At 37.1% G+C, this 14,187-nt stretch overlaps 1 protein-coding gene across 3 annotated transcripts; it reads left to right on the forward strand.

Annotated features, from left to right (window-relative positions):
* The first annotated feature begins 390 nt into the window (after positions 1-390).
* Positions 391-13,698, forward strand: NUDT12 (nudix hydrolase 12). 3 transcript variants are annotated; one of them, XM_030969089.1, is made up of 8 exons: positions 391-810; positions 1,028-1,078; positions 1,283-1,496; positions 4,090-4,682; positions 5,646-5,813; positions 6,805-6,918; positions 8,333-8,532; positions 10,196-13,697. In XM_030969089.1, exons 3-8 carry the CDS (start codon positions 1,291-1,293, stop codon positions 10,304-10,306), a joined length of 1,392 nt encoding a protein of 463 aa, XP_030824949.1. In that variant the 5' UTR covers positions 391-810; positions 1,028-1,078; positions 1,283-1,290; the 3' UTR covers positions 10,307-13,697. The 3 variants fall into 3 exon arrangements, with proteins under 3 accessions (XP_030824949.1, XP_030824950.1, XP_030824948.1); XM_030969090.1 differs by lacking the exon at positions 1,028-1,078 and having other exon boundaries at positions 10,196-13,698; XM_030969088.1 differs by having other exon boundaries at positions 391-1,078.
* The last annotated feature ends 489 nt before the right edge of the window (positions 13,699-14,187 follow it).

The following is a 14,187-nucleotide window of genomic DNA, read 5'->3' on the forward strand; positions in this document are numbered from 1 at the left end:
CAATCATAAAATACGCATTTTTCACCCTCCTGAGGCAGACAAGGGTCTGCACAAGCCTGAACTTCTGATCTTTGGGGTAAAATTACAGTCGATTCAAGGGGGGATATGTGGTAGGTGGTTCGGGAAGGTTGTACCTTTCTAGTACCTCAGCAATGGGGAAAGGAAGAGGGCAACATATAGCTGAGTTTGGAATAAAATGAGGCTGCGCCCTCTGAAACATCGAGAGAGAAAATCCCGAGGCCATGTGCCCCTGTGGAGTCTCCCCCTTTGTTCGAAAAAAGTTGAAGGACTCCTCTTTTTGGACATAAACCTCTGGTGTTCGTGGAATATTCCTCACATTAGTCAGGACACACCTCTGGCTGATTACATCACTCCGATTTCGCCGCTAACTCTTCTCCCCTGCCATGTCAGCAGCTGCACCTTTTTCACAACTACTTCCGCATTCTGTTGCCACCGACCTTTGCCTTCTGCTAGCGCGGCAAAGCGACGCTAAAAATCAATCTGATCATTTCGCTACAACCACCGAGACTCCTGCCCGGCGGACGAAATGGCTGCTTGCCCTTTAACCCTGCGCATCGACCCAACCCTGCCAGCAGCGGCGCTCGGGGAACGACTGGCAATTCCCTCCGGGAGCACGCCGCGCCTCAACCCCGGCGCCCGCCTGAGGGGCCGGGCGTGGCAATCGCGTTCGGCCCCGCTCCGCCCTGCTCCGTCTCTCTCGGGCTGGCGCTGGAGCGGGCCTTCCCCCGCAGCGCTGCCGGGAGCGGTGGGAGCGGCACGGGGCCTGGCTGACCGCAGAGGCTGCGCACGGTAACGCGGCCCCGCTGTTGAGGCCGGGTCGCGGCCCTGGGGAAGGGAGTGGAGCGGGACCTGAGGGAGTAGAAGTTGTCGCGGTGTTGCGCAGCGGTCACGGCAGCCGTGTCTGTGTGTGTGCGTGTGTCGGTCTGTCGGTGTCTATGTGCCTGTGTGCTTTTGGCTTAGAAACCTTGATGTGTTGTTTTCACACTCAGAATCTTCATTTCCGCAGTGAAATCTTCTGGTCCTCAAGCCTGTTTAAAAACTGGTTTTGATTGTTAAGGTAAAGTTTCACAATGTTTGGAGATGGGTGGGACGAAGATTTGGAATAACAATTATCACACCAATCACAAGAATTTCTTGTATCTGTATTTTTGGTAATAATACTGATTTTCTGTACAGCATTAAAGTTCAATCTTTTACTTAAATCGTCTTAGCAGTGGGAGGTGTGCTCTCTGGCACTTTTATTTTCTTTTTTTAACCTTAGTAGGCACAATGACCGGCTTTGAAAAGAACCTGCATCAGGACATGGTTTCTCAGCTGCATGACTTTGCTGCTGCTGGAGACGCAGCCGGGCTGAAGGTGCTGCTCAGGCGCTCGCCATCGCTGGTCAATGCAGCCGCAGGGAATGGCTGGACAGCCCTCATGTACGCTGCTAGAAATGGGCACCTCGAGGTTGTGCAGGTTCTTCTTCAGGAGGGGTAAGCTGTTTAGTAGAACCTATTCAAGAGCTCTGTTTTGCACCCTCTTTTTGCCCCTACCAGTTTTGTCTCAGAAGTAAATTTACCAGACAGATAATGGCAGAATTTTCAGGGATAAAACAAAGGAAAATTTGTTCTGTGTCATTTTATAACTGGGTTCTGCTATTGCATCATGCTTTTTATTTTTGCTAAGAAAGTCTAAAACTTATAAGCAACTCTGAAGTTACTCCTTTGATAGTCAAGGATATGTTGTCACTTTTCACAGAGGCCAACAGAATAGAACGAAGTTTGCACCCTAATTCCAACTACTGTATGATAAATTGGGTGTATTTGATCGTTTCACTTAAATTTTTTCTCTAAACTTGATTTGTAATCCACTTGAATCTTTGTTAGTATAGAATGTTTGCTGACTCTTCAGTAGGACATCACAGACTCACCTTTTCCAAAATAACTTCAAATGGAAAATTCTTTAAAATTAAGTTAGAATCAAATGCATTTAACTGAGTTGAACATTAATCAAGCCCAGGCTGTTCCATTCTGAACTCTCAGTTACAGAAAAAAGCAAGTTTAGTTCATTCTGTAGTTAATGACTAACTTCAGGGATAGCATTCCACATTCGCTAGTAATCATCCCTCCCACCCTTGATTTTTTTTTCAGTCATAGCCAAGACCTGTAGCCTCTGCTGGGGTTCAGAATGGGGCATTAGATGAACCACTGGTTTCTACTGTAGTTGGTACATTCATGTATGTAGAGGGTATCTTAGTGCAAGATTTTGTGTATTGAGGAATCTTTTGTGATGCTGGGAAATTTATCAGTTCGTAAATAGGATTAACAGTTTTTTTAACTTAAGCTTTTCTTAATAAAAAAAAAAGCTAATATAATTTTTAAATGTCCTTTTTGTGGTTGCTCTGTTAGGCAATTGAATATACGTTATGAAATGACACTGTACACTCATTGGTCTTCTTTTAGTTAATGCTTAGAATAATTATTTTGACAATTACAGTTGCTAGTTATACAAACATGAATGTCTATGAGGATAATATTTCGTAACGTTACAGACAATAATTCTAGAAATTTAGTCAGGTGCGTTTTTATCATAGAATGTCCTAAGTTGAAAGGGACACACAAGAATTAAATCTAACTTATAGTCCTGCACAGCACTGTCTCCAAGGATCACACTGTGTGCCTGAGAGCATTGTCAAAACACTTCTTCAACTCTGTCAGCAATGGTCCTGGGAGCACTGCCCTGGGGAGCCTGTTCCACCCACCAGCCACCCTCTGGATAAAGAACATTTTCCTGATAGCCAACCTAATCCTCTCCTGAGAGAGATTAATTTCATTCCCATGAGTCCTGTTACTGGTCGTGCGAAGAGTTGCTTTAGCAGCAAAACCTTGTAATTTAAGTTTTGAATAGTTTCCTAAACAGTATACTCAAATTCCTTCAAAAACTTCTGAGTTTATTATAAAATCTCAAAATGGTCTTGCCTGTGGTACAGTTAACTGTGTATCACCAACATTAATATTACTGGCATCTTCTGGTTTTAAAAACTGATGAGTCTAGTATTTATTACATAATTTGTAGTTTACAGTGACATTTCTGTTTTACTTACCAGTTTAAGATTAGCAAATAATTAAATTGTATTATTTTAACCTCCCAGTCAGCCTCAACCTATTTAAAGTTTGTGTTTCTTTTTGGTTTTAGCATTTAAATGTATGTGATGAGGCAACATCCCTTACCTGTTTCACTTTACAGACATCTGGGTAACTAACAGATCCCTACAGGAACCAGCTTCTGTCACTAATGAGAGGCTGTATTCTTGATTCTAATTTTATGGTAAATTATCCAATATCCTGAGTTAGAAGGGACCACAAGGATCAACTCCTGCAGCTGTGCAGGTCGTCTCAAGAATCCTGCCATGTGCCCATGTTTGAGAGCATTGTCTAAACATTCCTTGAAGTCCGGCTTTGTGTCCTGTCACTGGTCATCAGAGTGAAAAGATTAGTATCTGCACCTCTGCTTTCCCTTGTGAGGATGTTGGACACCCCAATGAAGTCTGTCCTCAGTCTTCTTTTCTCCAGGCTGAACAAGCCAATTAACCTCAATAAAGTATTTTTTTGTAAATGTTTTGTTGCTGCTTCCAGTAGCTTCTAGAAAGTAATGCTTGTTAGGTTTCTTTATTTTTTCTTTTTGTTTTCCCATTTTGATTACTGATTATGAGGAGCAGGCCTATAGCCTGACTTCTGAAGCTCTGGTTTTGAGCCTTTTTTTTAATGATACAGTATGTGGAGTTTTAATAAATTCGTTGCCTTTGTACTATGTCATGAATTTTGGTGAATGATAATCTGGAAAGGATCAACAAGAAAGGATCAACAAAAATGTGAAATACAGCCTTGGCAAAAGAAGAAGAAGTAAATTATATTTTATTACCATGATGCTAAACATTTTGCCTAAAGATTACTCCAGTATTGACAGTGTCTAGAAGTTCTTGTACCTTAATAGTGCCAGATATGCATGCTGTAAGAATAATACAGCAACAGGACCCTTCCTAAACATATTTATTCTGGTAACCTCAGCTCTTTTCTGTTTATTCAGGTGTGACAGATCCATCGTTAATAAATCAAGGCAGACAGCTCTGGACATTGCTAAATTTTGGGGGTACAAACACATAGCTAATTTGTTGGCTAATGTGAAAGGTGATCAGAAACCTAGTTTTTTGTCAAATGATGTGAAAGAATATGAAAATTATTTTGGCATGACACTTCTGGACAGAAGGAGCGATAAAAGAACAGATTCTGAGTGGCTAAGTAAAAAACAAAGCCATCCAGCTACCGTGTACATCCTCTTCTCAAATCTAAGTCCCTTGGTTACTTTGGGTGGGGGAAGAGAGAGCTCACAGCAACCAGAAGTAAAGCTCTGCAGGTTGTGCCACAAGGATGTGGAGCAGTGCATGAACCAAACTGAAGAATGTACCTTGATTTTTCTTGGAGTGGACCTTCAGTTTGATATGAACTTGATGGCTGCTTGCAATGGAAGATTTCAGCAAGAAGATGAAGATGGGTTAGTTGCTTGGTTTGCTCTTAGCATAGATTCTGCTTCTGCTGAAAAATTTAAGCAGAAGCATGAGGACTGTTACTTTCTTCACCCACCGATGCCAGCGCTACTGCAGTTACCTGAAAAAGAAGCTGGTAAGGTGCATAAAATGCAGCAAGTACAAAATGCATAATCAGAAAGATACACTGTGGTATTCCCTGAGGTATAATCCAAAGAAAAGACAAAACACTGCAAAGAAATTATGTTTTCAGTGGCTTTAGAAATATTTTGATTTTAAAAGCCTGGTACTGGTTTTGTGAAGAATTTTGTATGTGAGAACATTTGCATTTGCAAAGGACTAATTTCTGCAATGACAGTATTAGACTGTAAAACCTATTGATCATCCTGGGTTTCAAACAGTACTATTTAAATATTAATGCGCTAACATTATAAACATAAAGAAAAAAACTGTCATTACCGAGTTTTCAGTAATTAAATTGTTAATTAAAATTAATAATTATGAAACTATTAATTACAAGAAATGAGAACCTAAGTCCTTCGTAACAGTTTGTTGGATACTCATTTGACAAGAAAGTGTTGAAAATTTAGGATATCAAAGTGACTTTGTGTTAGTAAGGACATTAACAATAAATGTTGTTAATGATTGCTGTTGTAACAGTTACATTTCTGCATAAGGATAAAAGGAAAGCTCAACTTGAACATTAAGTTTAAATGGAACAATGCATTATTATGTCAATACCTGTAGTAGCCCTAAAATGGTCATCTGAAGAAGACTTGATATATCTAATTTTGGCATTTTGCCTACACAAAGTGACTTCTGCGAGAAACAGGGTATATTGATCTGGATGAATTTGTTTCTGAAAATGTGTAAATTGCCCCGTAGCTCTTTAATACTATGTTCTATTGCTTTTGCTGTGCTGCAGAGAAAAAGGTCTGCATAACTCATTCTACTCAACTTCTCTTGTAGCCATAATTATGATTCAAACCACACTCTGATTTTTTTGTGTTAAAACTCAGTGCTGGATTTTTCTGTGTTGTTAAAACCTTAACATGAATTAGCATTTGATTTTGTGCACTCTCAATGTATTGTTTTAAAGGAGTAATAGCCCAGGCGAGATCTGTTCTAGCATGGCACCAGCGTTACCGGTTTTGTCCAACATGTGGGAGTGCAACCAAGACTGAAGAAGGGGGTTACAAGAAAACTTGCTTAAAAGAAGATTGTCCCAGTCTCCAAGGAGTTCACAACACATCATATCCAAGAGTTGGTAAGAATACTCACTCAGAAGTGGCTTGCTTGTAAATCAGTTGCTTGTAAATTGCTATGCGTGTATGTCAATTTATTTCTAGTTATTTCTGCTGCTTACTTCTGTTCTAGGTCTTCCATACTTGTTTCTCCACAGGCTGTGTGTGTCTCAGGTCTGTTTAGGATTAAGTAGTTGGCGCTTCTCTTTCTTTCACTAGTCTGTGATACAGAATTGCTGTCGTAATGCAAACCTTATTTCAACAACGAATACCAGTTAGAAGTTCCAAGAGTATAAATGAGAATTGGCAGTATAAAGGTTCACATTTTGCTTTTTTACTTAAAACTAGATGACAGTAAAAAGGGGAAAAGATCACAAGTTGATAGGGCTGCTTAGACCAATAGGAGAAAATATTATGTTAGTAATATTTTAAAATTTTACTAGTTAAAAAGAAAAAGAAAAAATGACCAGAAGTGAGAAAATTTGTCAAAGTGCAACATCATATGAGAACCTGATAGCAAAGAGTAAATGAAGTCAAAGGTGGAAAGTAGTCAGTATTTAGTCAGTATTTACGTTGTCAGCAAAGTGTCTGGTTATTTGGTGTTTAGTCAAAAAGACATTTTTCAGACCTCTGTGGTGAAGAGAAGATGATAATAAATGAATTTGTTGCAGAAACTGTTGGTATATGCCAGATGCACAGGTTAGTATTGCTGATTAGCACTGACTCTTAGCAGAGTGTGTCCTTTGGTTACAGGTAATTTCTGTCCTGCATTTCAAGCCTTGGTTAGTAAGCTGCTTCTACTAAGCGTGTATGTTGCGCTACCAAATAAAGAGGTATCTTGCACGGAGGGTAACCCCAGAGTGAAATGAAATAATAGCTTACTCTAGGTACAGACACAATTATCATGTCAATATAATTTTTGCCCTTATGTGCATTGGTATGGAATAGACTAGAAGTTTTTACTGCATTAAGTCTCTCAAATGTTGGAATATATTCATTTCATGTCCTTTGCAGATCCTGTTGTGATAATGCAAGTCATCCATCCAGATGGCAACCATTGCCTTTTAGGTAGGCAGAAGAGATTTCCCCCAGGAATGTTTACCTGCCTTGCTGGATTTGTAGAACCTGGTGAGTAATTTTGTTTTCCTTTACCAAGTGTATTTTCTCAATGAAAGTATTATACCTTTACAATTACAGAGAAATATAATTTGTATTATCTCAAATTGAAGTTTTTTTGCTTCCTGATAGATGAGTTGTTACAATAAATATACCCATTCCATACTTTGCAGCTGTTGATTTATTTAAAAAAAAGCAAAGAGTAACTTCACTAAGCAAAAACACTGAACAGTTTTCAAATCATGTAGTCTTAAATCACTACTCAAAAGAAAAAAAAAATATTTTAAAACACATCACCTTGGCCGATGATACTTTAAGCAAAGGATTTTAGCATAGGAAAAGTGAGTGTTAAAGTGTTGAAGTCTAAGTTAAAGCTAACATGAAGTTAAGCATATTCTTATGTGTTTAGGGCCTGATTGATTCTATGGAAGATAAGTAGAAATTCCATGATAAAGAGATTTTTCAATAGCTATGTCAAACAATAATAGTTGAAATTAGTTACAATTATAAGTATCTGCAGATCAACTAGCAAAATATTCTATTCTATTATTGTGAATAGATCCTTATCACCAGTGAAATTATAGTGAATAAATATATTCGGTGAACATGTGCAGGTTGACATACAGTAACAGCATGAACAAGTTTATTCAGGTATCATTTGAAAGAAGTCAAGATATTTATTTCTGATGGATAGACCATGTCCTTTAATGAACCTGTAACCAGTGGTTACAGCACAGTGCATGTGTGCCTATGCAGGCTGGTGACCATCAGCATTCCACACACATGCATCTACAGTTTTCTATGGATATGGAAGCAGAACTTTCCATTGCAGTTTCAATTTACAGTGTTGTCTGCATGTGTTAAGACAATGAAGAATGAGTCAGGCAAAGGGAACAATACAACGCAGTAATGTGAGCAAGTGTTATAAATCTCTGTTTTCTTACTATTGTAATTCTAAATACTGATTTTTCAAGTTGTAGTACGTGCTATTGCAATCGTACTGAAAATCCAGAAATTAACACAGTGCTAGTTACAAATGAATATTTCAAGAATAATTATAGGAATTATAGGAATATAATTAATTAATTATAATTATGGGAATTATGTATTTTCTACTTAATTTTTGACATTTTAGATATAGTGACAATGGTTTGTGGGTATAAGGAATTATCAATTCAGAAAATAAATATTATTGTGGAGAAATTACTACACTTTATTTTCAAAGTCCCATTTTGCTTTTGTGGCTGTTTTACCTTATTAGACTTCTGTGTCTTGTGCCGAGGTCTTTGCCCTGATCTGTGAACTAGATCTTTATAGATAATTGCCTTGGGCAGTTTCAAATATTTTGAGTCAGTTCAAAGCACAGCATGTGATCATTGCTTGGAGTATTTTCATGAGCTGCTTGTTCTTTGCTCTTTTTGATTAGGTGAAACCATAGAAAATGCTGTTCGAAGAGAAGTAGAGGAGGAGGCTGGAGTCAAAGTTGCCCATGTTCAGTACATCTCTTGTCAGCCGTGGCCAATGCCCTCCTCCCTAATGATTGGCTGCTTAGCTGTTGCAGTGTCCACAGAAATTAAAGTTGACAAGAATGAAATAGAGGATGCCCGCTGGTTCACTAGAGAACAGGTAAAGTTCAATTTCATTTTCTTCTTCTGTTGATTAGTCTGTGACTGTATTGGTTCTGGCATACAACAGACACTTGCTTTTTCAGCAAGTCAAATAAGCATATGTACTCTTCATTTTATCATACAACAGGGCTGGCATTAGTGGAGTAGGGGTGCCTTAGGGCTAGGATTAGTGAGTAGGGGTGCCTTAGGGCTAGGATTAGTGAGTAGGGGTGCCTTAGGGCTGGGATTAGTGGAGTAGGGGTGCCTTCTGGCAGGAGGTGGCCTAGTGAGGCGGAGGGTTGGTTTCACAGTCCTGTTAGGAGGGTGGCTAGTCATAGGGGGAAAGCTAGAGCTAAGTTTATAGATAGTTGGGTGGTTGGGGTAAATGTGTAAGGTAGTAGGCCTAGGAGATTAATGAGTAGGAGGAAGATTATGAGGGGTGTTGAAATTAGGGCTCATTTGTGTCCTTTTTTGTCTAGGGGTATTATTAGTTGCTTTGTGACTAGGTTGATAAATCATATTTGGAGAGTTGAGAGGCAATATATTGTCTGTGTAGGTTAGACACAACCAGAAAAAGATAGGTATTCACAGTAATGTCTGAGTTACTTGCATGCTCATTATATGATGTTTTTGCCAGTTTGCTCTTCACCTTTGCCTTCTGTGAGACAGTCAAGTTATTTTAATCCGTGTCCTTAGCAAGTCTGTGCTTTTCATGCAGTAGTAGTATTTAATAGCATTATTCATTACAGTTTTTCCAAACAGGCATGCTACCAGATATGCTGTGAAGGTGGAAGTTAATGTAAAGACTCTGGGAATTAATTAGATTGAATATCTTTTCTTCATGCAGTACTATTTTTTAATACTCTCATATTAAATGCAGCTTACTGTGCATTAATAAGAAATACTACACTTAGCTTCCATCAGTAGTTAAAATATATGAAAGTGAGGCAGAAAAGACTTTCACAGAAGTACTTCAGTTCATGAGTAGAAGGAAAGGTTGCTTGCACAACTTAGTTTTCACAGGTTTTCCTATAGGCAACTTAGAAGCTAAGCTTTTAATAACACTGGACATCTGCCTAGCAGTTCAAAGCATTTTGACTGTAAGTCACCTTGAAGGCAAAGTTAGTCACCTACAATCTCAGTGTGTTTCTGTTAACACTGGGAGCATTATTTTAAAGGAATATCAGTTCTGAATACAACTGATATAGTCGCATGCAGATCAGCGTACAGCTGGAAATAAGCTTCAAAAATGTGCTGAAAGTGAATTCACGTGTTACTTGCAACTTCTTCAGAAAACCAAGAAAACACATCTCAGTGGCACTACATGTAAACATTAAAAAATTATTTTTGTCACAGTGTAGAGCACCATCTGGTGGTCCTTGCCATAAAAAAGCTTCACAGAAACCTTAAATAATATACTAGTGGTCTCCACTGGTCTGTTAGGAAGAAGGTATCCTTTGGAGCACATTAGGCTCAAAAACGTCATAATTCACACAATGTTGGACTTTATCTGCATTTACCTTGGAGAATCTCTTAGCTGCTTTTTAATAGGTATAGCAGTGGCAGACTCTATAACTGCAGGATCATTACAGGAAGATAATTTCTGCATTAATACAATGTTAGATTCTGTATAGTTTATAATGCTATCTTCTAAAGATAAAAAAAATCTGCTTTTATTGCAGGTCGTGGAAGTTCTCATTAAAGGAAACCAGCGTTCTTTCTTTGTACCGCCAAGTCGAGCTATTGCACACCAGTTGATGAAACATTGGATTGGGATGAATGCTAATCTTTAGTTCAAATAATTGATTTCTTTAAGTTACTTCTTCTATTGAATGCCTAATTAGGAACAAATTAAAACTTTTTGTCTAGTGAATGTGTAACCAAGTGATTTTCTGAGCCTTTACGTTGGTTCCAGAGCTAAACCATGCAATCTTTGTAGGTGTTTTCAGGTCTGAATTAGATTTGGACAAAAACCCATAAATTTTCCCAAGCAAGCAAGCACCAAATAAGTAGAATTGGTACTTTGTTGAGTACAGGCTGTGTTTCTTGTTCTAGAATGAAATTATTATGCCTTTTTCTTTACACTTTTTATGTTTGATTTGGTCTTCCCCCACTGGAAAGAGTCACAGCATTACAAAGAGGGCTGTCTGACCCTGCCTGCTGTTTGAATTCTCTACTTACATCCTCCTCTTTGGCCTTAATTGTTTCTTTCTCATTTTTGCATATGTCCATTTTTAAAATTTGACCTGTCACAAGAATCTACATTCAGTGCTGAAAGCCTTACCAAGTATGGTTGTTTTAAAGTCAATAGCATATGTAACTACTGAATATGTGGTACTTTGTATCTTTTACATTAATAACCTAATTTATGTGAATGCTCAAAGCAGAGCATTTACTCGTCCATTCTGACTTGGACTGCACTTACCCAATTGTATGTCAGCCTGAATTTAAAGGTATAACACAATACTTTGTTTTTGAAAAAGGTGTTGGAGAACCATCCCTGAATGCCTAAGTACTAGCGTTTTCCTAAGATAATAATGGACTTATTGTTGCCAGGCAGTGAGTAATTTCATTCTCTGATAATTAGAAATGAAATTATAGAATAATGGAGAAGGAGGAACAAGACCTATCTCAAAATATGCACAAAGTTCTTTATGGAAATAGAGATGCCAAGATTGTTACTGCTGTTAAGAATCTTATAGTTGAAAGAAGTATATTAACTGCAGCTATAAGACTGCAGGGATATGTTAATTAAAATATGTATTTATGTGTTTTTAATGCTACAGTTCAGATTTGTGCCTTAATTTATCAAGTTATTTAAGGTAGTGTTATGTTCTAAAAAGAGAAGTATACTGGTTTAATATTAATTTCATTATGTAATAGTTCATAGTTTGTCATTCTGCAGTCATTGCAGTGATATCAAAAGAAATGCAAATACCTGAGGAAGTTGTAGTGACAAATGTAAACTTATTATTTTGTGATTTGTTTATTTGGAGTAATTTGTTTTTAACAGTGAATGGTGTCACATTTTTTCCAGAATTCTCAGCAACCTGGAATCAGTAAAACTGTTGTACAAATCCTGATTGTACTTTGTTTTCCCCATCCATGTCACACTATGCTCAGCAGTTTTCATGGTTTTTTTGTAAGGCAGTACCTAAGAAACTTTAAAGCAAGAAGCCTTCCTGACAGATTTGGAGGATTTGCCATATTATGTGGCTTCATTCTCTTCCTTGTTTTAGCCATACGTAAAAATAAATAAAAATAAATTATTTCTTGTCTGGCAAGAAGGAAACAATACAGTGCTTCCCTTAAAAATTGCTTTTACAGAGAAAGCAAGTTATGGAAAGTTGTCATAGGCCGCACATACCAGCAAGAGCAATCATCAGTTGCAGGTTGCTCATAGAGTAAAGGAGAATATTGGAAAGTGTGCAAAAAGTGGTGGAAGCTAAGCAGTGAAAGGAATTTTCAAGTAGTGCTGTGGTGATTACATTCAGAGAAATGAACAAAAGAATGAGGAGCCAGATGGAAGGAGGAGGATAAAGTGTAGAGCAAATATAAGTAGCATAAAAATAAGTACTTTGTGGCTTTGAGGTAGCTAAATGTACATGACTAAGACCCATAGGAATACTTTTAGAACTATTGGAATAGTTTTTTGTGTAGAAAATTATGGTGAGTGGATATAGAGATGTGCTTCTAAAAGTGAAACTCCAAACACAGTATCCCTAATTAAAACTCATGTTAATAAGCTGCCTAATTTTTTTTGAGAATCTGTATACCAGTATATATGTGCAGTTACAATGCTAATAAGTGAATTAAAAATGTACACTTTTATGTATGAAGAAAAACAGAAAAATATGACAAAATGAACAACACTTAAATAATCTCTGATTTTGAGAGTAATCTTTTAATGATCTTTCAAGTTTAATAATTTAAGTGTGTCAACGATTTTTAGTCTTTATAGATATTCAAAATCTAAGCCAAGCTTTTGAAAAACGTTTTGAAGCTTTCTTTTCCTTTTTCCCTTACCAAGAGAAGAATTCCATTTGCAGGGAAGAAGACAAATATAAGAAAGCTAGATAGATAAATTTAACCCATTTAAGAAAAGATTTTTCCTGGCTTTTTATTGCATAATTTTCCCTATTTGTAGGTCAGGGTTTGAATTTATTTCAAAATTACATTACAAGGACAGTTACTGTTTGCGGTTTACACAGGAAATGTCAAATTGAAGAGCCAAATGCTGTGGTTATCTGGCAACTAAAGCAGTTCAGGAAAGTGCCAAATTAAATTTAGAAACAGTTGAAGAGAGTGTAGTGGTTCTGACTGGAGTATTGTATGGGCAACACCTCCAGAAGATCTCAGTAGTTCAGCTTACTCAAAAGACAGCAGCAGCTTTGAAAGCAGTCTGTTTCTTGCCACAAAGTTAATGCAGTAGATTAAGACAATAGTGTTACTGAAAAGAGGGGTTTTTTCTCCACTGTGAGTAATGATCTGTCACTTTTCTCCCTTTCTTGTACAATGGTATCAGACCAAAAATAGTACTCATGATATCAGATGTACAAGGCAGAAAATTTTGGAGATGCCTTTTATCCCAGTTTGCCTGTGTACTAAAGAGAACTACCTTCTATTCAATATATAATTTGAAAATACTATGTATTTTATCTGTTTTTATAATAATTTACAGATAATAGAAATAGTAGCTTAATAAAGCAGGAAAAGATAATTAGGTCTTTGAACACAAAGCAAAATTGATACTTCTAATGAAACTGTAATCTCATGCAATGTAATGACATTTTATGTAAGTATAATACTGGTTATGATATTTTTACAGACTTTGCATTTGTCCTAATAAACATACTTATTTTAACTCATTTTTCATTCTGGAGATATGTAAACACATGAAAAGTAGAATCATTCCAGTGTTGATTCTATAACTTGAACATTATGTTTTCTATAGGAGCATTGGCAAGTCAGTAACTGATTGCATTGAAGTCTGCAAGATGTGAGGGAAAAATGGGTGGACTTTAACAGGCTGATTAAAGGTAGACCAGTCATGATGCTTCATGGAATTAAATATACTAATCAGATTCTGAGCTTAGCAGACAGAAATAGAAAAAGAAGTGGAACAAGGCTGTGAACATCGCTCCCTCTTTTATCTTTAATTTTAATTAGGTAATCTGATTGATTAAGACTTTTCAGATGGAGCTGGCATTTTGTAGCTGCTGGATAATTTAATTGTTATTTTTATTATCTGCTTTATCTGTAAAGAGTTAAATAAGTGGTAGTCTTTTATTGCTTCATTGATTTGAAGGATGTGTATATACTGTGTATCATTGCTGGCTGGGTTTGATGGTACTGACAGGGGTAAGTCTAAAGAAAAAAATTGAACTTGTTATCCTATTAAGCCTTAGCAAGACAGCCAACCCATCCTTCATGAGCTTAGAAAAGCAAACTGTTCACAGACAGTCCCTTACAGCAAGCATCTGAGGAAAATGAATATTGGCTCATGGCAATGGTAAGTATAAACCTTTTTCTGGTAAATTAGACTATTTTAATTAGTATTCTGTAGCTACTAATTGTTACAATTCATCATAAATTTTGTTAAATAGAAATTCTGCAGATTTTTTTCACAGTAAGAAAATATGAGTGTTTTCCTAAATGATAGATTTTTAAGACA

The sequence above is a fragment of the Camarhynchus parvulus genome, chromosome Z (assembly GCF_901933205.1).
Source record: "Camarhynchus parvulus chromosome Z, STF_HiC, whole genome shotgun sequence".
NCBI classification, from domain to species: Eukaryota; Metazoa; Chordata; class Aves; order Passeriformes; family Thraupidae; genus Camarhynchus; species Camarhynchus parvulus.